Raw genomic sequence first — 18677 nt, 5'->3', positions numbered from 1 at the left:
ACACGGAGAGTATTATGGAAGCAAATATTCGCCATGGAACATTGGACCAGTGTGTAGCCAGCCTAAGGAGTTGGCGCTTCATTACAGCGGGGGAAGGAGAACATTAGAAGCAAATATTTGCAAATGACTATTGCGCCAGGATAGACACGAGTGGGGCCTTAGCACAGGGGTTTTTAAACTTTTTTCAACCGCGACCCAAAATCAACAACAAGATCAGCTTTGCGACCCATGGGAGTTTGTTTTTCGAAACTAGTGAAACCAGTGATGCAATAAGTCATAGGCGTAGATAGACTTGGAAGTCTGGGGGGGGGGAGCACGGTCATTATTGCTGGGGGGGGGCACGATGATGATGATGTCAACTCATATATACATATATACATTAGATCACAGTCGACTCAACCTTTGACTCTGGGGGGGGGGGGCAATGCCCCCCACCTATCTCCGTCCATGCAATAAGTGCATTTATAACAGGACCAAGTGGATTTCTACGACCCATCTCGGAAGCATTCGTGAATCAAGTTGGGATCGCGACCCATAGCTCAAGAATCCCCCGGCTGTTAGTGGATTCGCACGACCCTTCTCGGAAACCCCTCCCAATCAAGTTTGGGTAGTGGCCCATAGCTTAAGAAGAATGGCTGTGCATGAATTTATAAGGACCATCTCGGAAGCCCATGCGAATACAGTTTGGGTTGACCCTTAGCTCAAGAAGATCTCAAAGTGGATATGTATGATATATTTCGGAAGCCCCTGTGGAGTTTGGGTCGGGATCCATAGCTCAAGAATCCTATGTGGTTCTCAACTTCAAGGCACGAATGCGAGCCGATTTCCCCTTCAAAAAGTCTCGCCACAGAGAGCAACAGACCTACAAACAGGTAAAAATGTAATTCAATCATTACACTTCACTCACTTCTGAAATATAGATGGCAGCACTGAAAAATCAGACACAGCACTAGATACGCACTCAGACTGTTACATATAGACGCTTACACTTCCGGCACAACTCACTAGGTAGTAAATTGCCCATATATGGCGATGGACCTGAGTTGTGCTCGTTTCGAAAAAAAGAAAGCTTAAGAATCATGTTTGTTAGTGGATTCGTAAGACCCTTCTCGGAAGCACCCACGAACCATGTTCGGGTGCGTGACCCATAGCTCAAGAATCCCTGGCTGTAAGTGTTCTCGGAAGTCCCAGTTACCCAATATTGGGTGGCGACCGATAGGTTAAGAACCCCTGCCCTAACATAACATAAACCAATATGACTACAACTATTTTTCCCTTCGTAGAGAGAGAGAGAGTGAATTAAGTGAGGGGAATGAATGTCTTAAAACTTAGCGCTTTAGCAAGGATCAAACATGGCCGCAACTGGAAGGGGGGGGGGGGGCAGGTGGGTCACGTGCCCCGGGCGCTGGACTAGAAGAGGCGCCGAATTCACTCTTTAACTGCTTCTTGTACATGGAAAGGAGCGTAAAGTATCTAGTTGCGGCCCTGTCTACAAATGACAAGAAAAAACTGTATTAGTGACACGGAGCCAATCAGAGTGTGACTTTACTATTGCTTTACTGAGAATCTTATGTAATGATCGTTATGTGTAAATACTGTAAATCTATATATATATAAATATATTTTTTTTTCGTTTCTGTTTTCCTCAACTGAGCTTCAAACTGTCAGAATCGAATTCGGACGCGCGGAATCTTTCAACGGTTCTGCCTCATATGTAATGGAGTAGGACGCGTCTTCTCTTGGCTGCTTTCTCTCCGAAGTCGCCGCCGCCACTGCTGTTGTAGCTGTCTTCACTGTGGACGGACCCGCCGCCATATTCGCTTCCTTTCATCGACGACGACAGAAACGACGAAGACGACGGCAACGACGTCAACGACCGGGTCCTCTTCCTGGCCGCCTTGTTGCGGTCCTTGATCTGTTTGGCAATGCAGGAGTTCAGCTCGGCGATCGCTGTCTTGTAAACCCCGATCACGGATTTCGGATTTTCGACGTCACCTCCGTAGGTCACGACGACGGACTTCACGTTGTAATTGATCTTGTCTTTCCCGTTGAGACAACGGATCAGTCGCTTTATATTCCGCAGACAGACCTGGGCTTTCATACGTATGTTCTCTTCGGTTATTTTTCTCACCGCTTTCTGAGCTTTCTGAGGCTGTTGCAAAATTGAACGAAGGAAAAACATCAAAACAAAACGCATAGGCATTGAAAGGCAAAGATCACTCTATTTATTCACAGCATACAGTAGAGTCTCGATAATTCGAATCCTGGAAGTTCGAGGTTCCGGATAATCCAAGATGCTGGGAATTTTTTTCGAAATTCCTTCTCAAAACCTCACTCTTTCTGTTGTTTGAAGAGGACTTTCCAGGGACGAAAAGGGAAAAGAGGCTAAAAGCCCACTAGCTGCACAAGAAAAGAGGCCAACACACAGCCCACAGCTCTAGCCCTATACGTTATATTATTTTCTTCTTATTTCTTATTTTTATTTTCTTATTGTTTATTATTTTCTTTCTCCCTCTCTCTTTTTTTTCTCTTTTTTGTTTTCTTTCTGTTCCCTCGCTTACCCGGCCGGACTGCCAGCTCGGACCGACCGCGCCCACTGGGATACAGAGCTTATATCGCCAGAGCCTTGTCGTGCGAGGTTCGTTTAGTTTCGTTTAGGGCACTGAAGGCCTAGGTGGAGGTCAATGCTTATAGTTCATGCATATACATTAGATCAGTTGGCTCCGTTAATGACGCTGGGGAGTCCCCAGTGTTTTCGTCCATGACTAAAAATGAAAAGTCTTGATCCCGATGCCGGAGTCTTCGGTGGGCCCTTTCGGCGAGCCACAATTTTTTAAAAATTTATAGTGCAAAAACAAAACAAAAATATTTTGATATGCTTTTTGAACGATGGTGATTCACAATTTCTCGGGAAGAAAATTTTTCTGCCCCCCCTCCCCCCGAACCTTTTGTGCCCTCTCTAAAGTTCCATAATGGGTACACCCCTTGGCAATGAGCTGGAGCCCCTGTTACAAAGAGGGTATAGATTTTGGCAGCCCTAATCTACACACACAATTTACAGTATATTTATCATAAAATGAATATCGGAAGGTTCTTCCCCCCCCCCCCCCGTGAAATTTGTTTTCTATATTTTTTTGGATAATCTGAGTTTTCAGCAATCCGAGATAATCTTGGTCCCGTTCACCTCGAATTATCGAGGCTCTACTGTAACTAATAAAAATGTGGTAATAAAATATTTGAGAGATTGATCTAAAGCCAAGATATGGCGCTGCATTGAAGATAACGTCACGCCATGTAATCAAAAGAAATATATTTTCATGTGCATGTGATAAACAAAACCAAAGCGGATAAACTGATGAACTTACTGTGGCTTTCGGCATGGCAGATATACCCAGATGGGAGGATGACTGGACTCAACCAACCAAAGTACTCTCAAATTCCCCGCGGATCAGAAATGGAATGCAATTTTTACTTCCTGAAGGCTCCGGAATTCTCATTTAAAAATGTGACAGGCTAAATATGGAATGTGCGAATGATTCTCCGGGAGATGATCTGCGTGCTCATGACTGCATATTTGACTTCAGCCTCTTTAAAAATGAGCAGTTTGATTGATTACTTTTAAACATCAGTCACGCGATTTTCTTCTTTGCGATATTGTTTCTCTGAGATTTAATTGTAATAGAAGTCAATTTTTTTGTGCTTGAAAAACGAATGAAATATCGTTGTAGACTTAGATCGAAGTTAGATCCTCCTGCAGTATTTACACTAGACACTCTAGGGCACGGATGCACAACCTTCGGTCCTCGGGCCAAATGCGACCTTCCAAGACGGGGAGTGGGGGGGGGGGGGTACCAGCCGGTGTCGCGAAGGTGCCGGAGAAAAGGACATATTTCAAATTAAAATGAAAACATCACTCAATTAAAAAAAACATGAACGTTGTATGTCCCATATCAACTTCCAATCAAAAATTTTAAGTACTTCAAAATGTATTAAACACATTAATCAAATAAAATTAAACAAACATTTTGAATAAATATTCAATGGCGATTTTTAAGCCGAGACTAAATGTGGGGAGGGGGAGCATCAAATTATATGAAATGCTCCCCCTCCCCACACACACACAAATAAATGGCCTCACCAAAGGCTGGTCATCACCGTCCTCCTTGCGGCTGGTAGAAGCTCAAACGGTCCTTTGACTACATTCTTATACATTCATCTATATTTAAAAGGGAGGTCCCCTGCTCAAGCTATGTGAGCACACCCAGTGTACTAGTCATACGTGAACCCTTACACTGGCAAAGCCGCAAAGAAAGTGAGTGTAACTAGGAGATACTTCTACGTTACAATAAAACCCCTCTAATTTGATTGATTAATTGAACCATTGGAATGGAATGATATCCACATTCATGTTTTAATGTCTGGGTGCCATTCAGTATAAACCAAAAGTGGAAGCCAAGTGTGATAATGTAAGACGTAATAAATGAGCGTAAAAAATAAATATGTATTTCTCTCTGAGTAAAATAAGAATGATTCTATAAAATGAGAATAATTTCGGAAGTCAAAATATCTGGATGGGGAAAATGGCGTTCACGACACCGGCTCGCGAAAGGTGTTAGAACGGAGAGTTAAGAACGAACAGGGGCAACAGACAAAAGGGACGGTAGAAAAGTATTTGTAGTAAATGTTCACAATTGAAACTTTCTTATCAGAAGAAAGTCTAGAACTCAGTTCACTGATGCGGCGAGGACACAACAACTTGCGGGGGGGGGGGGGATATATATATGTGCCTCCTTCAGAGGTACTGACATGAAGAAAACATGTGGGGGGGGGGCGTGAAAGTTGCTGATCATCCCGTATATCCCGGACCCAAGCGCGTACGCAGGAGAGGGAAGATGCATTGCATTGTTTTTTCGGAAGTTATTGGGGAGGGGGTTCAAATGGCATCAACCCCTGGTTCCGGTGCCTGTGGCCTCCTTGCAAACGGAAGGCAAGGGGGTCTATCACAAATAAAAAACAACATGCAAAAATTCAAGTTTCGTGCTCGTGGAGCATGACAACGTCTGTGATCACATTCCCTGCATAAAAAAATACCGAAATTCGGGATCCATGTGCCACATCACTGCAGTAATTATCGCCAAAAAAGCAGTCAAACGTAAGTAGAGTTGTCGATAAAAATAGTACAGTATAGAAAAAAAAAAATTCGCATTTATGGTAAAGTTCGCAACTACCGATAAAGCTCCTGAAAAACCGCCAACTGCGGAAAATAGAGGGAGGCAAGTCGCAATAGATTAGTAAGATAAAATGAACTTATTATAAAAAACCAGTAAATGTTTCACGAGAACGTGAGGTAAACCTTGGTTACTACAATTAATTATGATAATTAAAGTGATAATTATCATAATATAATTTATATGATATGAAAATCTTAATCATTTATTTCAGAAAAGAATAAAAATTCTAGCTTCGTTGAAAAATACGGGAAAAACGGGGAAGGAAAAAAAAACCCATGGGTTTCCCGACAGTTTTTTTTTGGGGTTCCACATGATCAAACGCCATGGAGCCCTTATTAATCCCGGAAACCAAAGAGCTTTTAAAGAAGAAAACTTTCTTGTTACTAATACTCTCGCAAAACGTTTTTTTATTCTGAATTTTAACGACGAGATATAGTGTCATTTGAAAAAAAAAAAAATCACACCATTTTGGATGACTGAACAAATTAGAAACAGTAGCATTGCATTTTTTTGCATCGAATTTTTCGAATCTGAAGCTCCAGAAGTTCGTGAATTACATTTTACATTTCATCAGAATTATAATTAAGTTCTTAAGGGGCTGTTCAAGCATTACGTAAGCAACTTTTTAGCCATTTTTGACCCCCCCCCCCCGTCAGAAAAATTTTGTCATCAGCTCTGCCCCTCTGAATCATAACTCATATTTTCATAAAGGGTGGTTGATGACGTAAGCATTATAAACCCCCCCCCTCCCCCTTGTCATCAAAAGTCAGCAAATCCGAACCCCGCTCCCCCAATCGATGATGACGTAATATTTGAATGACACCTAAAAACGATGTTTTTTCTTCTTTTTGGAAATTTTTTATCCACTAGAAGTGAAGATTCTTGAATTGCAGAATTTACGTGTACTCTACGGGGCACGCCGTGCCATCTTAACACATGAATCTCACCCCGGCACGGAACTCATTCGCATAAGGGCTTCCACGATTAGATCTGGCATAATGATTTGTTACAATAAACATGTAAATCAATAGGTGTTGCCTAAGCCCTCTTTCATTTTGCCCTGGAGCTATGATGCTGTTGCGACGGCACTAAGGACACACCTTTTTTTTTATTTGGATAAAATATTCAAAAATTTGTTTGTTTTCCGTAGAACAGCCTCATTATGATCACGGTTTCCGCGGAACAGCCTATCAAGGGCACCACGAGAAGTTTTACATTGGAAACCCCTGACCTAGAGAGTATGCAAGCATGTGAGTGACCAAAGCAGTATGCAAGTATGTGAGTGACCAAAGCAGTATGCAAGTATGTGAGTGACCAAAGCAGTATGCAAGTATGTGAGTGACCAAAGCAGTATGCAAGTATGTGAGTGACCAAAGCAGTATGCAAGTATGTGAGTGACCAAAGCAGTATGCAAGTATGTGAGTGACCAACAAAGAATTCTCTCTCTTTTTTCATCATCGCATGAGTTGCCTGAAATTTCGAGATTAGATGGCAGCACCAACAGTATATAAATCAAGCCTCCATCGAGCTTATATTACTGGAGAAGTCAGCTTATATTACTAGAAGAGAAAAAGAGCGCACGAAAATAAGACGCTCGTAGCCTTCAAAAAGTCCATTTTCAGTCAGGCAGTCAGTCAGTCAGCTTATATTACTGGAGAGAGTATAACGTCAGCGGTCTCCGCCTTGACAGTGCTGAGAACTGTGTCCCCAACGGGGCTAACGAGAAAGCCCCAGTCCCCAACATCTTTCGTCAGAACATCACGTGACTCGGTAAAAACAAACACAATCCCCCGCTGTTTTCTTATGGCATCCACAGGAATTTAAAACAATAAATCAGCGGTTCTCAAACTCCGGGACTCCCGGAGCCCTTTTGAGCAAAAAATTCTATGACGGAGCCCCATAGGCCAATTTTTTAATTATTCATCAAAGTTACTGATTTATTTTTACTATTTAAAAATATTTATAATTATTATTTTTTTTAATTTTATTGGCTTTTTTATTTTCAACGAGCGGCCGTGGAGCCCCTAGAGTCCGAAACCCAGAGATTATTTTCCGCCGATGTAGAAGGTAAGTCATTCAATGTCTCCATGGGAGAAAACATATTAGAGGATAGAGAATTCAATGATTGATGGTATTCATTGGGAGAGAACAATGCAGTATTAGAAGTATCTACACCTACGTCACTGAAGAAACACCCCAGATACTAACTAGTTGACCAAAAAGAGCAAAATAAATATTATATATACGTTTGAACACTGAAAAAAAAACGACAAAAGCGAAGAATTAAGCGAAACAGAGAAAAAAAAAAACCCTGAAAATTTAGCAAACAGGAAGAAAAAGCCGACCTCAAACGCGTGACGAATAAGCCGCCATTTCGTCCAAGTTTAATCAATAAGCGCTTCTATAAAACTTTTGTAGCATAATCGTGGCCTTAACCAAATGTTATCCAAGACTCAAAGAGATATCCAAAACAAAGGACCTACACAACCAGGCGACGGGTAAGATCGTAAAAGTGAATTTTTCCACACTTCACTTTATACTAATGTGCTGCCATCTAATCTCAAATTTAAAAGTGACTCATGTGGTGATGAGGAAGTTTGAAGTAAAAAAACTATATTCTTTATTCCGCTTAGTTCCTTATAAACAAAGCTCATAAACTGAACTGGAAGTTCAAACTGAAAGTTCGGTTATTTTATTTGAGCATAAGGAGACGTCCAAAACAAAGAACCTCTTAATGAGCAGACGACAGACGGTTTGTTCGGTTCCCTACAAGCTAAGCTCACAAACAGAACTGGATGTTCGAACTGCCAGTTCAGTAATTTCTTCGGGAAACAAGGAGACGTCCAAAACAAGTAACCTGGAGAGAAGCAGACGACAGAGATTCTGAGGCTTGCATCGAGCTTATACACTGAGCTCAGTGAGCTTATATTACTGGAGGGAGCATCCAGCCGCCGCAACGACAACATCAAATGCCAGAAAATTAGTTTCCGCCTGACAATTCGCCCATAGAAATGTACATTGTACAGTTCCGTCTCTAAACATTGGGTTTTAAAAATGAAAAAAAAAGAGCTCATCTATAAAGGTGAAAAAAGATTAAATATTAAAATTTAATTAATTATTTAATTATTAATAATTAAAATTTAATTAATTATTTAATTATTAATTAAAATTTAATTAATTATTTAATTATTAATAATTAAAATTTAATTAATTATTTAATTATTAATAATTAAATTTTAATTATTTATTTCATTAATACTGGAATCATTTCTTTCATTAATGTGGAATAATTTCCTTCATCAATTCTGGATTTTCCTTCATCAATTCTGGATTTTCCTTCATCAATTCTGGATTTTCCTTCATCAATTCTGGATTTTCCTTCATTAATTCTGAAATTTTTCTTCATTATTTCTGGAATTTTCCTTCATTATTTCTTGAGTTTTCTTTCATTAATTCTGGAATTATTTCCTTTATTAATTATTATTTCCTTTATTAATCATTATTTCTTTCATTACTTCTGGAATAATTTCTTTCATTGATTCTGAAATTATATCTCATTAATTTTGGAATTATCTCTTTCCTTCTTTCTGGAATTATCTCTTTCCTTCTTTCTGGAATTATATTTCATTAATTTTATTATTATCTCTTTCATTGATACTGAAAATATTTTCCATTAATTTTGAAATTATCACTTTTATCAATGCTGAAATTATCTCTTTCATTAATTTTGGAATTATCTCATCCATGCTGAAATTATCTCTTTCATTTATTGCAGCGGTTCTCAACCAGTGCTCCGCGGAGCCCTTAGGGATTCGTGTGCACTCTCCAGGGGCTCCGCGGTCACTCGAAGAAATTATAAAAAAAAAGTCAATTTGAAAAAAATAATTATAAGTATTTTTAAATAATAAAAATAAATGAGTAACATTGATGAATGTATAAAATAGGGGCTACAGGGCTCCTCCATAGAAATTACATACCAAAAAGGGCTCCGTGAGTCAAAAAAAGGTTGAGAACCGCTGATATAGACTATATAAAAATAATATAATTTCTATATAGTACCCAAGTGCATGAAAACCCAATTAGAAAGTTGTTATCCTGTCTCTCCTGAAAAATGCAAAAAAAAAAAAAAAAAAATTTAAGGTTCTAAGTTTTGGAATGGCGCTTTATTTCCCTCGATCGGCGACTTTTTTGCGATTTTAGCACGAATTGGTATCTTTGCTTACTTTTGGCAATAATTGGCAATATTCCGTATTTTCCTGATGCCCATTTCCCCGTATTTTTCTCGAGCAAATATGGTTAGTCGACGTACTGTTCAGCTGTTTTACTTGGAAGTGCTGTTCGGCGAATAAACCATTACATCCGTAGATGTTCAGAAATTTTGTTGATGTGGAGTGTAAACAAACATGGTTGATTATTTAAACGAGGTGTTCACTAATAAATGGATAAAGATTTTTTTTGATGAACGCTAGTGAATATTTAGTTAATGAACTGCTTTTTCAAACAGATACAACTTTTTTTTATAAGTGATCATCATAATGGTAATTTTTAAAAAATATTAAAATGAGTTATTTTTTCATATGTGAAACTTGATTTGAATAACAAATTCATAATACACTGAAGAGCCAAAAAAACTGGTTAACCTGCCTAATATCGTGTAGGGCCCCCGCGAGCCCGCAGAAGTGCCGCAACACAACGTGGCATGGACTCGACTAATGTCTCAAGTAGTGCTGGAGGTAATTGACACCATGAATCCTGTAGGGCTGTCCATAAATCCGTAGGAGTAAGAGGGGGGTGGAGATCTCTTCTGAACAGCACGTTGCAAGGCATCCCAGATACGTTCAATAATGTTCATATCTGGGGATTTTGGTGGCCAGCGGAAGTGTCTAAAGTCAGAAGAGTGTTCCTGGAGCCACTTTGTAGCAACTCTGGACATCAGGGGTCCCATATCACGCCAACTGCACACGCCCCATACCATCACATAGCCTCCACCAGCTTGAACAGTCCCCTGTTGACATGTAGGGTCCATGGATTCATGAGGTTGTCTCCATACCCGTACACGTCCATCAGCTCGAAGCAATTGGAACCGAGACTTGTCAGACCAGGCAACGTGTTTCCAGTCCTCAATGGTCCAATGTCAGTGTTGTCGGGCCCAGGCGAGGTGTAAAGCTTTGTGTTGTGCAGTCATCAAGGGTACACGAGTGGGCCTTTGGCTCTGAAAGCCCATATCAATGATGTTTCGTTGAATGGTTCGCACTCTGACATTTGTTGATGGCCCAGCATTGAAATCTGCAGCAATTTGCGGGAGGGTTGCACTTCTGTCACGTTTAATGATTCTCGTCAGTCGTCGTTGGTCCCGTTCTTGCATGATCTTTCTCCGGCCGCAGCGATGTCGTATATTTAATTTTTTTACCGGATTCCCGATATTCATGGTACACTCGTGAAATGGTCGTACGTGAAAATCCAAATTTCATCGCTACCTCGGAGATGCTATGTCCCATCTCTCGTGCGCCGACTATAACACCACGTTCAAACTCACTTAAATCTCGATAACCTGCCATTGTAGCAGCAGTAACCGATCTAACAACTATGCCAGACACTTGTTGTGTTATATACGCATTGCCGACCGCAGCGCCATACTCTGATTGGTTCCATATTTCTTTATTTGCATACGCATGCCTGTACCAGTTTTTTTTGGCTCTTCAGTTTAAATTTCATTAATAATGTGATGGCTTTTCATGTATAGGTCTCGACCAACATTATTGTATAAATAAATAATTAAGTTCGATATAAAAAAATGGGAAAAATATTTAATATGCCAGTGCAAGGATGAGACTAGATAAAAAATTTTATTCCTTACTTTTTTTCACTGTTTTGAGCTTAGCATACATTTAGTATACCTACAACATGTTTAATATTTCAGTTAAACTCGGCTATAACGGCATTGCAGATTCCAGGAAATTTTGTCGTTGTAACTTAGGTGTTGTTACAACCAAGGGAACAGATGCTGTATAATCAAGATATTTAGCGACTTTTTGTTTCGGTGCCAAACACGTCCAATAACCAGGACTAAAGTCGCCAAGCACAGACGCTACGGTCGCCGAAAAAAAATTCGCCAGCATAGAAAACATAAAAATGGAAATCAACAATAATATTACAAATAATATAGTGCCGCTGTGGTGGTCGAGTGGTCATAGTGACGGACTCGCATTGCGGGGACCCGGGTTTGACCCCCCACCGTCGCCACGGTGGTGGTCGGCTGAAGTTGGTTTTCCGTGGTTCCCAACTTCGAGGCGCAAATGCGAGCCGATCTCCCCGTTAAAAAGTCTCGCCACAGAGAGCAACAGTCCTACAAACAGTACAAATATTCAGTCACTACACATCACTCACTTCACTTCTGGGATATAGATGGCAGCACTGAAAAATCAGACACAAAACTAGATACGCACTCAGACTGTTAGGTACACACACTTACACTTCCGGCACAACTCACTAGGTAATAAATTGCCTATGGCGATAGACCTGAGTTGTGCTCGGTTTGAAAAAAAAAAAATATATAGTATAAATAATATTCTCGGTATGAAAAGATAAAACCCGAACTCTCACATTGAAATAATAAACCGATCAGGACATAAGTCTTTCTGGGTATCCAGACTCAAATAATGAACAAAAATAATGATATTTACAAGACTAAAAACGGAAGGCATGACAAAAAAGGAGCAGAAGTTACAAAAATGTAAATAAATACATTGAAAAAATACAACCTGACAGTATGCTGTATAATCCAGATAATATCCTAGTGACGAGACAATGACACATTGGAAAATGAAATGATGCTATTTCAAATGATACACACAAAAGGAGAAGATGCTGTTAGCCGTTTGAATTGCCCGCGTTACTAGCCACATGGAATGGATGATTCTAGATTACAGCAGCCCAACAGGGCAATTATACTGGCCTTGGAGATCTGCATTATACTGCATCTGTACCAAAGTTATTTCACCATGATCAGGGTGATCATATTTGATGAAAATATGAGAAAGTGGGATCATAACTACAGCACATTGCTGGTTCTTGCCAAGAATTTTGTGAGTATCGTCTACGAAATTGTTTGAATGTTGTCACGAAGGGTTTGTCATATAGGACATGTTGGTTTTCACTGTTGCAAACTTAAGCTGGGTTTTCCTAGGAACATGTTTAACAGCACATGCAACGTTAATCATCTAGCCTGACACCACGTTGGACCCACCATGGACCCACCCGATCATGGCCCAGGGGCCTCAAGAGAAGAAAAGGGCCTAAAAAACCCAGAAGTAGTTGAATTTTTTGGGAATTTGCCAAGTATGGCCTCGGAAAAAGCACTTGTCCCAGGGGCCAATGATGCTCTTACGACAGCCCTGCCAGACACGCCGTCCACTCACTGATGACAATTAGGATGAGTGTTTTCCTACAAAGCGTAATATGTGCCTCATGACAGCGCTTCACATCAGGTGTGATTGGCTTATTGCATTTGGAGGAGTTAAAATGCATAGTGCGCCGCACAGATCTCTTCATTTTTGTTTTGTGTTTTCTCTTTTGCGAACTTGAAGCATGCAGACGACAGAATAGTTGATGCCAGGGCCATATGATATATGACTGCCCTGAGCTGATGCACCACATTAGGAAAACACAAACACGTAGTGTGATTAAGTTACATGTTTCTGCTGACGCAAAATGATCCTATTCTATTCATACGATGCAGAAAATCTTGCTCCTTAGAAAGCCTGGCTTTACTATATTACCCGGCACCTCTGCCAAATGTCACTAAGCACCACAAGCATAATAAATATAAACTGAGCTTCCCCTGTTTGAGAGGAGTGGTTAGATACATGATTAGAGCAGGAAGTTAGTTCACGCAAATCAGCTGGACAGTAGTCTCGAAACTTCTAGAACCAACACAGCAAGTGAAATAATGCAAATGAGAACTGGTAGAAAAAGTAAGTAAAGGAAAAATGTCCATCCATCTTGATAAAGCTAGGCTCAAACCCACAACCTCTCAACTACCAACATAGTGTCTTAGCCCACTGCTCTGACTGATGAAGATGTCTAGCTGGCAGTATTGCTTATCATTATGAATAACCAACATTTTCATGCAGTAAATTAAACTACCCCACTGTCACCGCAGTGGTGGTCTGTTGAAGTTGATTTTCTGTGGTTCCCAACTGCAAGGCGTGAATGCGAGCCTTTAAAAAGTCTCTCCACAGAAAGTGACAGAGCTACAAACGGTACAAATGCAATTCAATCATTACACTAGCTTCTCTTCTGAAGATGGCAGCACTGAAAAATCAGATCTTGATATGCATTCAGACTGTTAGGTACACGTATACACTTCCGGCACAAATCACTAGGTAGTAAATTGCTCATAGATGGCGATGACCATAGATCCGAGTTATGCTCGGTGTGAAAGAAAAAATAGTAAATTAAACTGTATTTCATGAAAAAAAAAATTAGCATGGAAAATATGTAGGATGAATGTTTGTTATATTTGGAGTAATAATTACCATAATATAATTTACGAAATGTGAAAATTACATTCATCCCTGATTAGGAGTGGATCTAGAGGTCATTGTTGGGAGGGGTGATTTTTCAAACTGTTGTGAATATGGTGACCATATGTCATCTCGCATTTTGTCCTGTATTTTCTGGGACAATTCCGGTTTTTTCTCAATCCCGACTTTTTTTGGAAAAAAAGTGCCCGGTTTTCCTGTGTTTCTTAGTTAAAGTTTTCTTGAATTTGATATTTAATCAAAAACGTTGATAAAGATAACTATATTTATTGAATGCAATATTATCATATAGAAGATTTAAAAAATTCACAAATTAGCACATTTTGCTGATCACCCCCCCCCCCCCTATAGATCTGCAGCTGTCCCTGATTTTAGTAAAGATTTAGAATTAAAGTAAGCTTCATTGGAAAAACGGGACAGTTGTACAAAAAAGAAAAAGTCAAGAAGGAAAAAATTACAGGAAGATATCCCATTACCATTATCCATCCAGAATTTCCTATTTACAGGTCATGCCAATTAGCGATTTCTGAGTGTCAAATATTTAATCTTTCACAACACTGGATATTAACAAAACAACAGACAAACATTGCATCAATATGATGAGCTTTAGGCCTGGATTACACTATAAAAGTTTGATAAAAAATCTTTCACAAAACTTGACAAAAAAACCAACCAATGAACAAGCCTATTGGTTACATTTGCTTGAACATAAGGGGTCATTCAAGTATTACGTCAGCATCGAGGGGGGGGGTTTCGGATTTGCTGACTTTCGATGACAAGGTGGGGGGGTTTGAAGGTTGCTTACGTCATCAACCACCCTTTCTGAAGATATGAAATAGTCTAAGCTGCTGACGAAATTTTGCTGACAAAGGAGGGGGGGGGGGTCAAAAATGGCTAAAAATCTGCTTACGTAATACTTGAATGGCCCCTAACTGGCACGCTTATTGGCTGCATTTTTCCAGTTTTTTAAAAGAACTTTCATCAGACTTTTATGGTGTAATCCCGGCCTTGCTTCTGGAATTTCTTGAGTAAGTGCCATAAAGACAGAAGTGAAAGTGATGAAAAATTGTTATATCCGAAGTCGCTGTGTTTTCATTGACATTATAAGGAAGGGCCCATTTACATTATTCTCTATGAGAATCAGCCCGGATCACCAATTATTGTTGTGAAAGCCAAGGTATCATTTCAACCGAGATCTCCATAACCAAGTTTGTATTTCGTTATGACAACAATTCTTGATATTTATTGTTAATGTTTTCTATCCTTGAAAATAGGATCTCTCTGCCTTTTCCAAGGATACATTTGATCCTAAAGAATGGCTCAACAGTGTATTTGAATATCCGGAAGCAAAAGAAAATGTAGAGGTAAGCTGATGTCTCGATTATATTTTTTAAATATGTGATTCATCTTCTATAGAGTGCAACCACCCAGAGTGGGTGGAGAGGTACCACCCCATTCACAATGAGTGCTCTAAAGTAAATTTTTTGTTGTTAATTGAATAATTCTCACCTAAATATCACAAGTCAATTAATATCACCTAATACTTTTCACGTAAATATCACCTAATACTTCTCACCTAAATATCACCTAATACTTCTCACCTAAATATCACCTAATACTTCTCACCTAAATATCACCTAATACTTCTCACCTAAATATCACATTTGGTGTCTGCCAAAGATCGCCAGATGTCGTGACGTAAGTCTGTCTGGTGCAATTGGTAAACATCGTACCAGAGACGCACAACTGACTATCTGTGGCCACTACAGCTGCATCGCGATTCAATGGTGGTGAAAGAAATCCAGAATATATGCAAATCAGTGATGCGATCGATGATTGGTCACTTATTCAGTATAGAAGGCAGCGACAGTGTCGTCCCTTTGCATTTCTAATTTCACTTCACTTTTGCATTCAGCCATACTTCACCACTCGCTGGTTAACTCCACCTTTCAAGTTAGAATGTCATAGTTTTGGAATACCTCTTCCCTGTGTTCCTTAACTCCTATGCCCACCTCTTCATCATGTAAGACCTACTGAGGTGAAACACTATTAATGTGTGTTATAAAAAAAAGGATGTGCATCTCTGGTGTATAAGTATCATATTTGCTTGGTATGCAAGGACTCGCTAATCGTGTGGATCCAGGATTGAACCCTGTTGGCTGCTTAGTGGTAGTAGGCTGAAGTTGGTTATCTGTTGCTTGAGAAAGTCTGTCTGCAGAGAGCATGCAGGCATTCAACACAATACTCAAATAACATGAAAATTCAAGTATTTCCCCATCTTCTCAGCTGGTTCCTCCATGAGCATGAGTTAAGATGGCTCTGTTTTGAGCCTCATGTAATTAGCAAGATTAAGTTTCAAAGGCTGGAAGCTTGAAACTCAATCTCATCCTAGTGTCCCGACTCCAGGATCTGGGGGGGGGGGGGTGTGGCATGGCTGGCAGACACCCCTTCTTAACAGCATTGACAAGGCAAAGCCAAGGATACTGATAATACACAACCCGGGCCAAGTGGTTTTTCTGAGGCCCTACCTGGTAAATTCCAGAAAATTTCAACCGCATCTAATTTTTGTGAGGTCCCCCCCCCCGGGCCATGCGTTAAGGCGGCACTGCTCCCCCCCCCCTAATATTTCCAATAACTTTATGCCTGTGCTTGAAAGTAATGTTATTGTGTGTACAGTATATCCAACTATTTACCATTTTCACTTCAAAATATGGAAGATAGATGGCTGCACCAGCAATAAAAATAAAACATGCACAACTCTCTGACAACATGTATACATTAGGGCAATGTTTCAGAAGTGGGCAATATCGCCCCCTGGTGGGGCAATGGAATGGGGGGAGGCAATAGAAGGTGAGAGACTATAACATAGGATCCTATGGGTTCGCTTGAGTTGGGGGGGGGCGATGTGGAAAAAAATTTCTGAAGTAGGGGCTATGGAACTAAAAGTTTGGGGAACTATGCATTAGGTTCTCGCATACACTCAGTACACACATTACGGCACATACAGATTCCTTAGAAATTCCACAGAGTAATGTGTACGAGGTGCATGTACAGTGAAGTAGTAGTAGTGGAAATTTTTGACTTGTCTTTCTGGTTCCCATCTGTGACGAGATCATTAATCTTATTCCTAATTCACAAAAGCCTTCAAAACATACCCATGCTCTCTATCCAGACCATCTTTGGGTGAGAAAGGTTTAAGGATTACAATTTCTCACTTTTACTCTAAAAATAGCACAGAATAATTAAAAAAAAAATCATAATGATTTAAACAAATAATTTTCAGTATTAAAATAGTTGCCATGAATGTTGAGGATAAAAATTCCAAAAAACCGTGGGGTTACTGTTTTTAAACTCATTATCCTGTACATTTTAAAAACTTGCGTGCCCAAGTTCACAATATATTTCTCTTTATTTCTAGGAATTTGCAGCAGGGCTTGTCACTAATCTTCAGTCTTTGATTCAGGTATGAATATCTGCTCATATTTTGATTCATTTTGTTAAGGAGAAAAAATCAACGACCATTTTTTCCCACTATGACAAAAGAGTCAATAAAAATTTACCTAATTTCTTTGAGAGTATCGTCAATCAAGGATACATAAGATTGTTAGTGTCCTTCAGCTAGATGCCAAGTCATAAAAGAATAATGATAAAAAATTCACCAACTTTCTAGCAAATACAGTAGAATGAAACCTTCTCTATCTCGAAAAAACATCTCTGAGAGAAGGAAAAATTTCTTGCATTTACTGTTTAAAATCAATGCATCTCCATCTCCCTGTTTTGCAGCATTTTCTTTGAATACCTTTCTATCTCAAACTTCGAATCTGGGTGACAATGAATAGAAAAAATAAATCCTGGGATTGCATGTATAATATTAATAAATTCCCATGTGTGTCCTTCACATTGTTATAATTTATTAAAAAATGACTCTTGTGTATTGAAGTGAGTCGATAATTGTACTTGTATATCCACAAATTCTTTGATTCATTCCAGGAAGTCAATATTTCTCTGGAAAGCACAGCCCAACAAGTCATACAGAACATCCCAAGGTACATATCTATTTTTCATGGTAAAATTATTATTATGAAACTCAGTTATTTTAATGTAATTTATCATAATGGGTGATTTTCACGAAATTGGCCTAAATTGTGTCCCCAACTGTTCACATTTGATATATTTGACTCAGAACTTTTTTTTTTCGTCACTTTCTATTTATATTCCAGCTTAAATCAGATTGATTTAAATTATTAAAATCATGATTTAAATCACTTGATTTTTTGAAATAATCATTGATTTAAATCACAGAATTTAAATTTCATTTTTCCGTTACATAACTTCAATAATATTGAAGTAAAAGTAACCTGGTATAGTAGGCATATGTTATTGATATGTGGTGAAGTTCATGATTAAAAGAAGTATAGAAGATCTTTGGGGTAAATATAGACTTAAACTTAATTCCTAGATGTAGTGCAGAAAAAAGAGCTGGCTTATTTCATGCATGGAAGAAATTGCAGAAAAATATAGGGAGCTAAACTTAGATATATAACTGCACTAAGTATTTTCAATGCATTACAATGTGACACTAGGGTTCCCCCTGACTAAAAAACAGAAATTATTTTTTATGTAAAGCCTTGAATTCTACGCCTCAATTGCTGATTCAAAATAATAATAGATATTATACCAACATAAATATTGTTAAGCTTTAGACTTTTTTACTTTCCATTTATTGAGATTTTGAGTTTGTTAATTTAAAAAAAAAATACTGATTAAATTTGTGAAAGAATAAAAATGTTTTTTGATTTAAAAAAAAAAAGAATTTTCCATACCCTGCAAATCGATAAACAAAATCTCAATCTGTGAAGTTTTAATTTTTGCCTTCTGAGTAATTTTTATTATTTCGCAAAAA

At 39.0% G+C, this 18677-nt stretch overlaps 1 protein-coding gene across 1 annotated transcript in view; it reads left to right on the top strand.

Moving 5' to 3' along the window:
- Window positions 1-9611: 9611 nt before the first annotated feature.
- Cog7 (conserved oligomeric Golgi complex subunit 7) overlaps window positions 9612-18677 on the top strand; it is a 32726-nt gene continuing 23660 nt past the window's right edge. Inside the window, exons 1-4 of the mRNA XM_089245864.1 lie at window positions 9612-9769; window positions 15049-15138; window positions 17193-17237; window positions 17765-17820. Coding sequence (XP_089101990.1) covers window positions 9767-9769; window positions 15049-15138; window positions 17193-17237; window positions 17765-17820 — 194 coding nt within the window. The 5' untranslated portion in view covers window positions 9612-9766. The remainder of the gene's footprint in view (window positions 9770-15048; window positions 15139-17192; window positions 17238-17764; window positions 17821-18677) is intronic.

Source organism: Pholcus phalangioides, unplaced genomic scaffold, assembly GCF_987345545.1.
Source record: "Pholcus phalangioides strain wild (caught in Gottingen) unplaced genomic scaffold, Ppha-v1.0 ptg000016l_1, whole genome shotgun sequence".
Taxonomy (NCBI): domain Eukaryota; kingdom Metazoa; phylum Arthropoda; class Arachnida; order Araneae; family Pholcidae; genus Pholcus; species Pholcus phalangioides.
The sequence above is the reverse complement of the archived record's forward strand: the minus strand, read 5'-3'. Positions and strand labels throughout refer to the sequence as shown.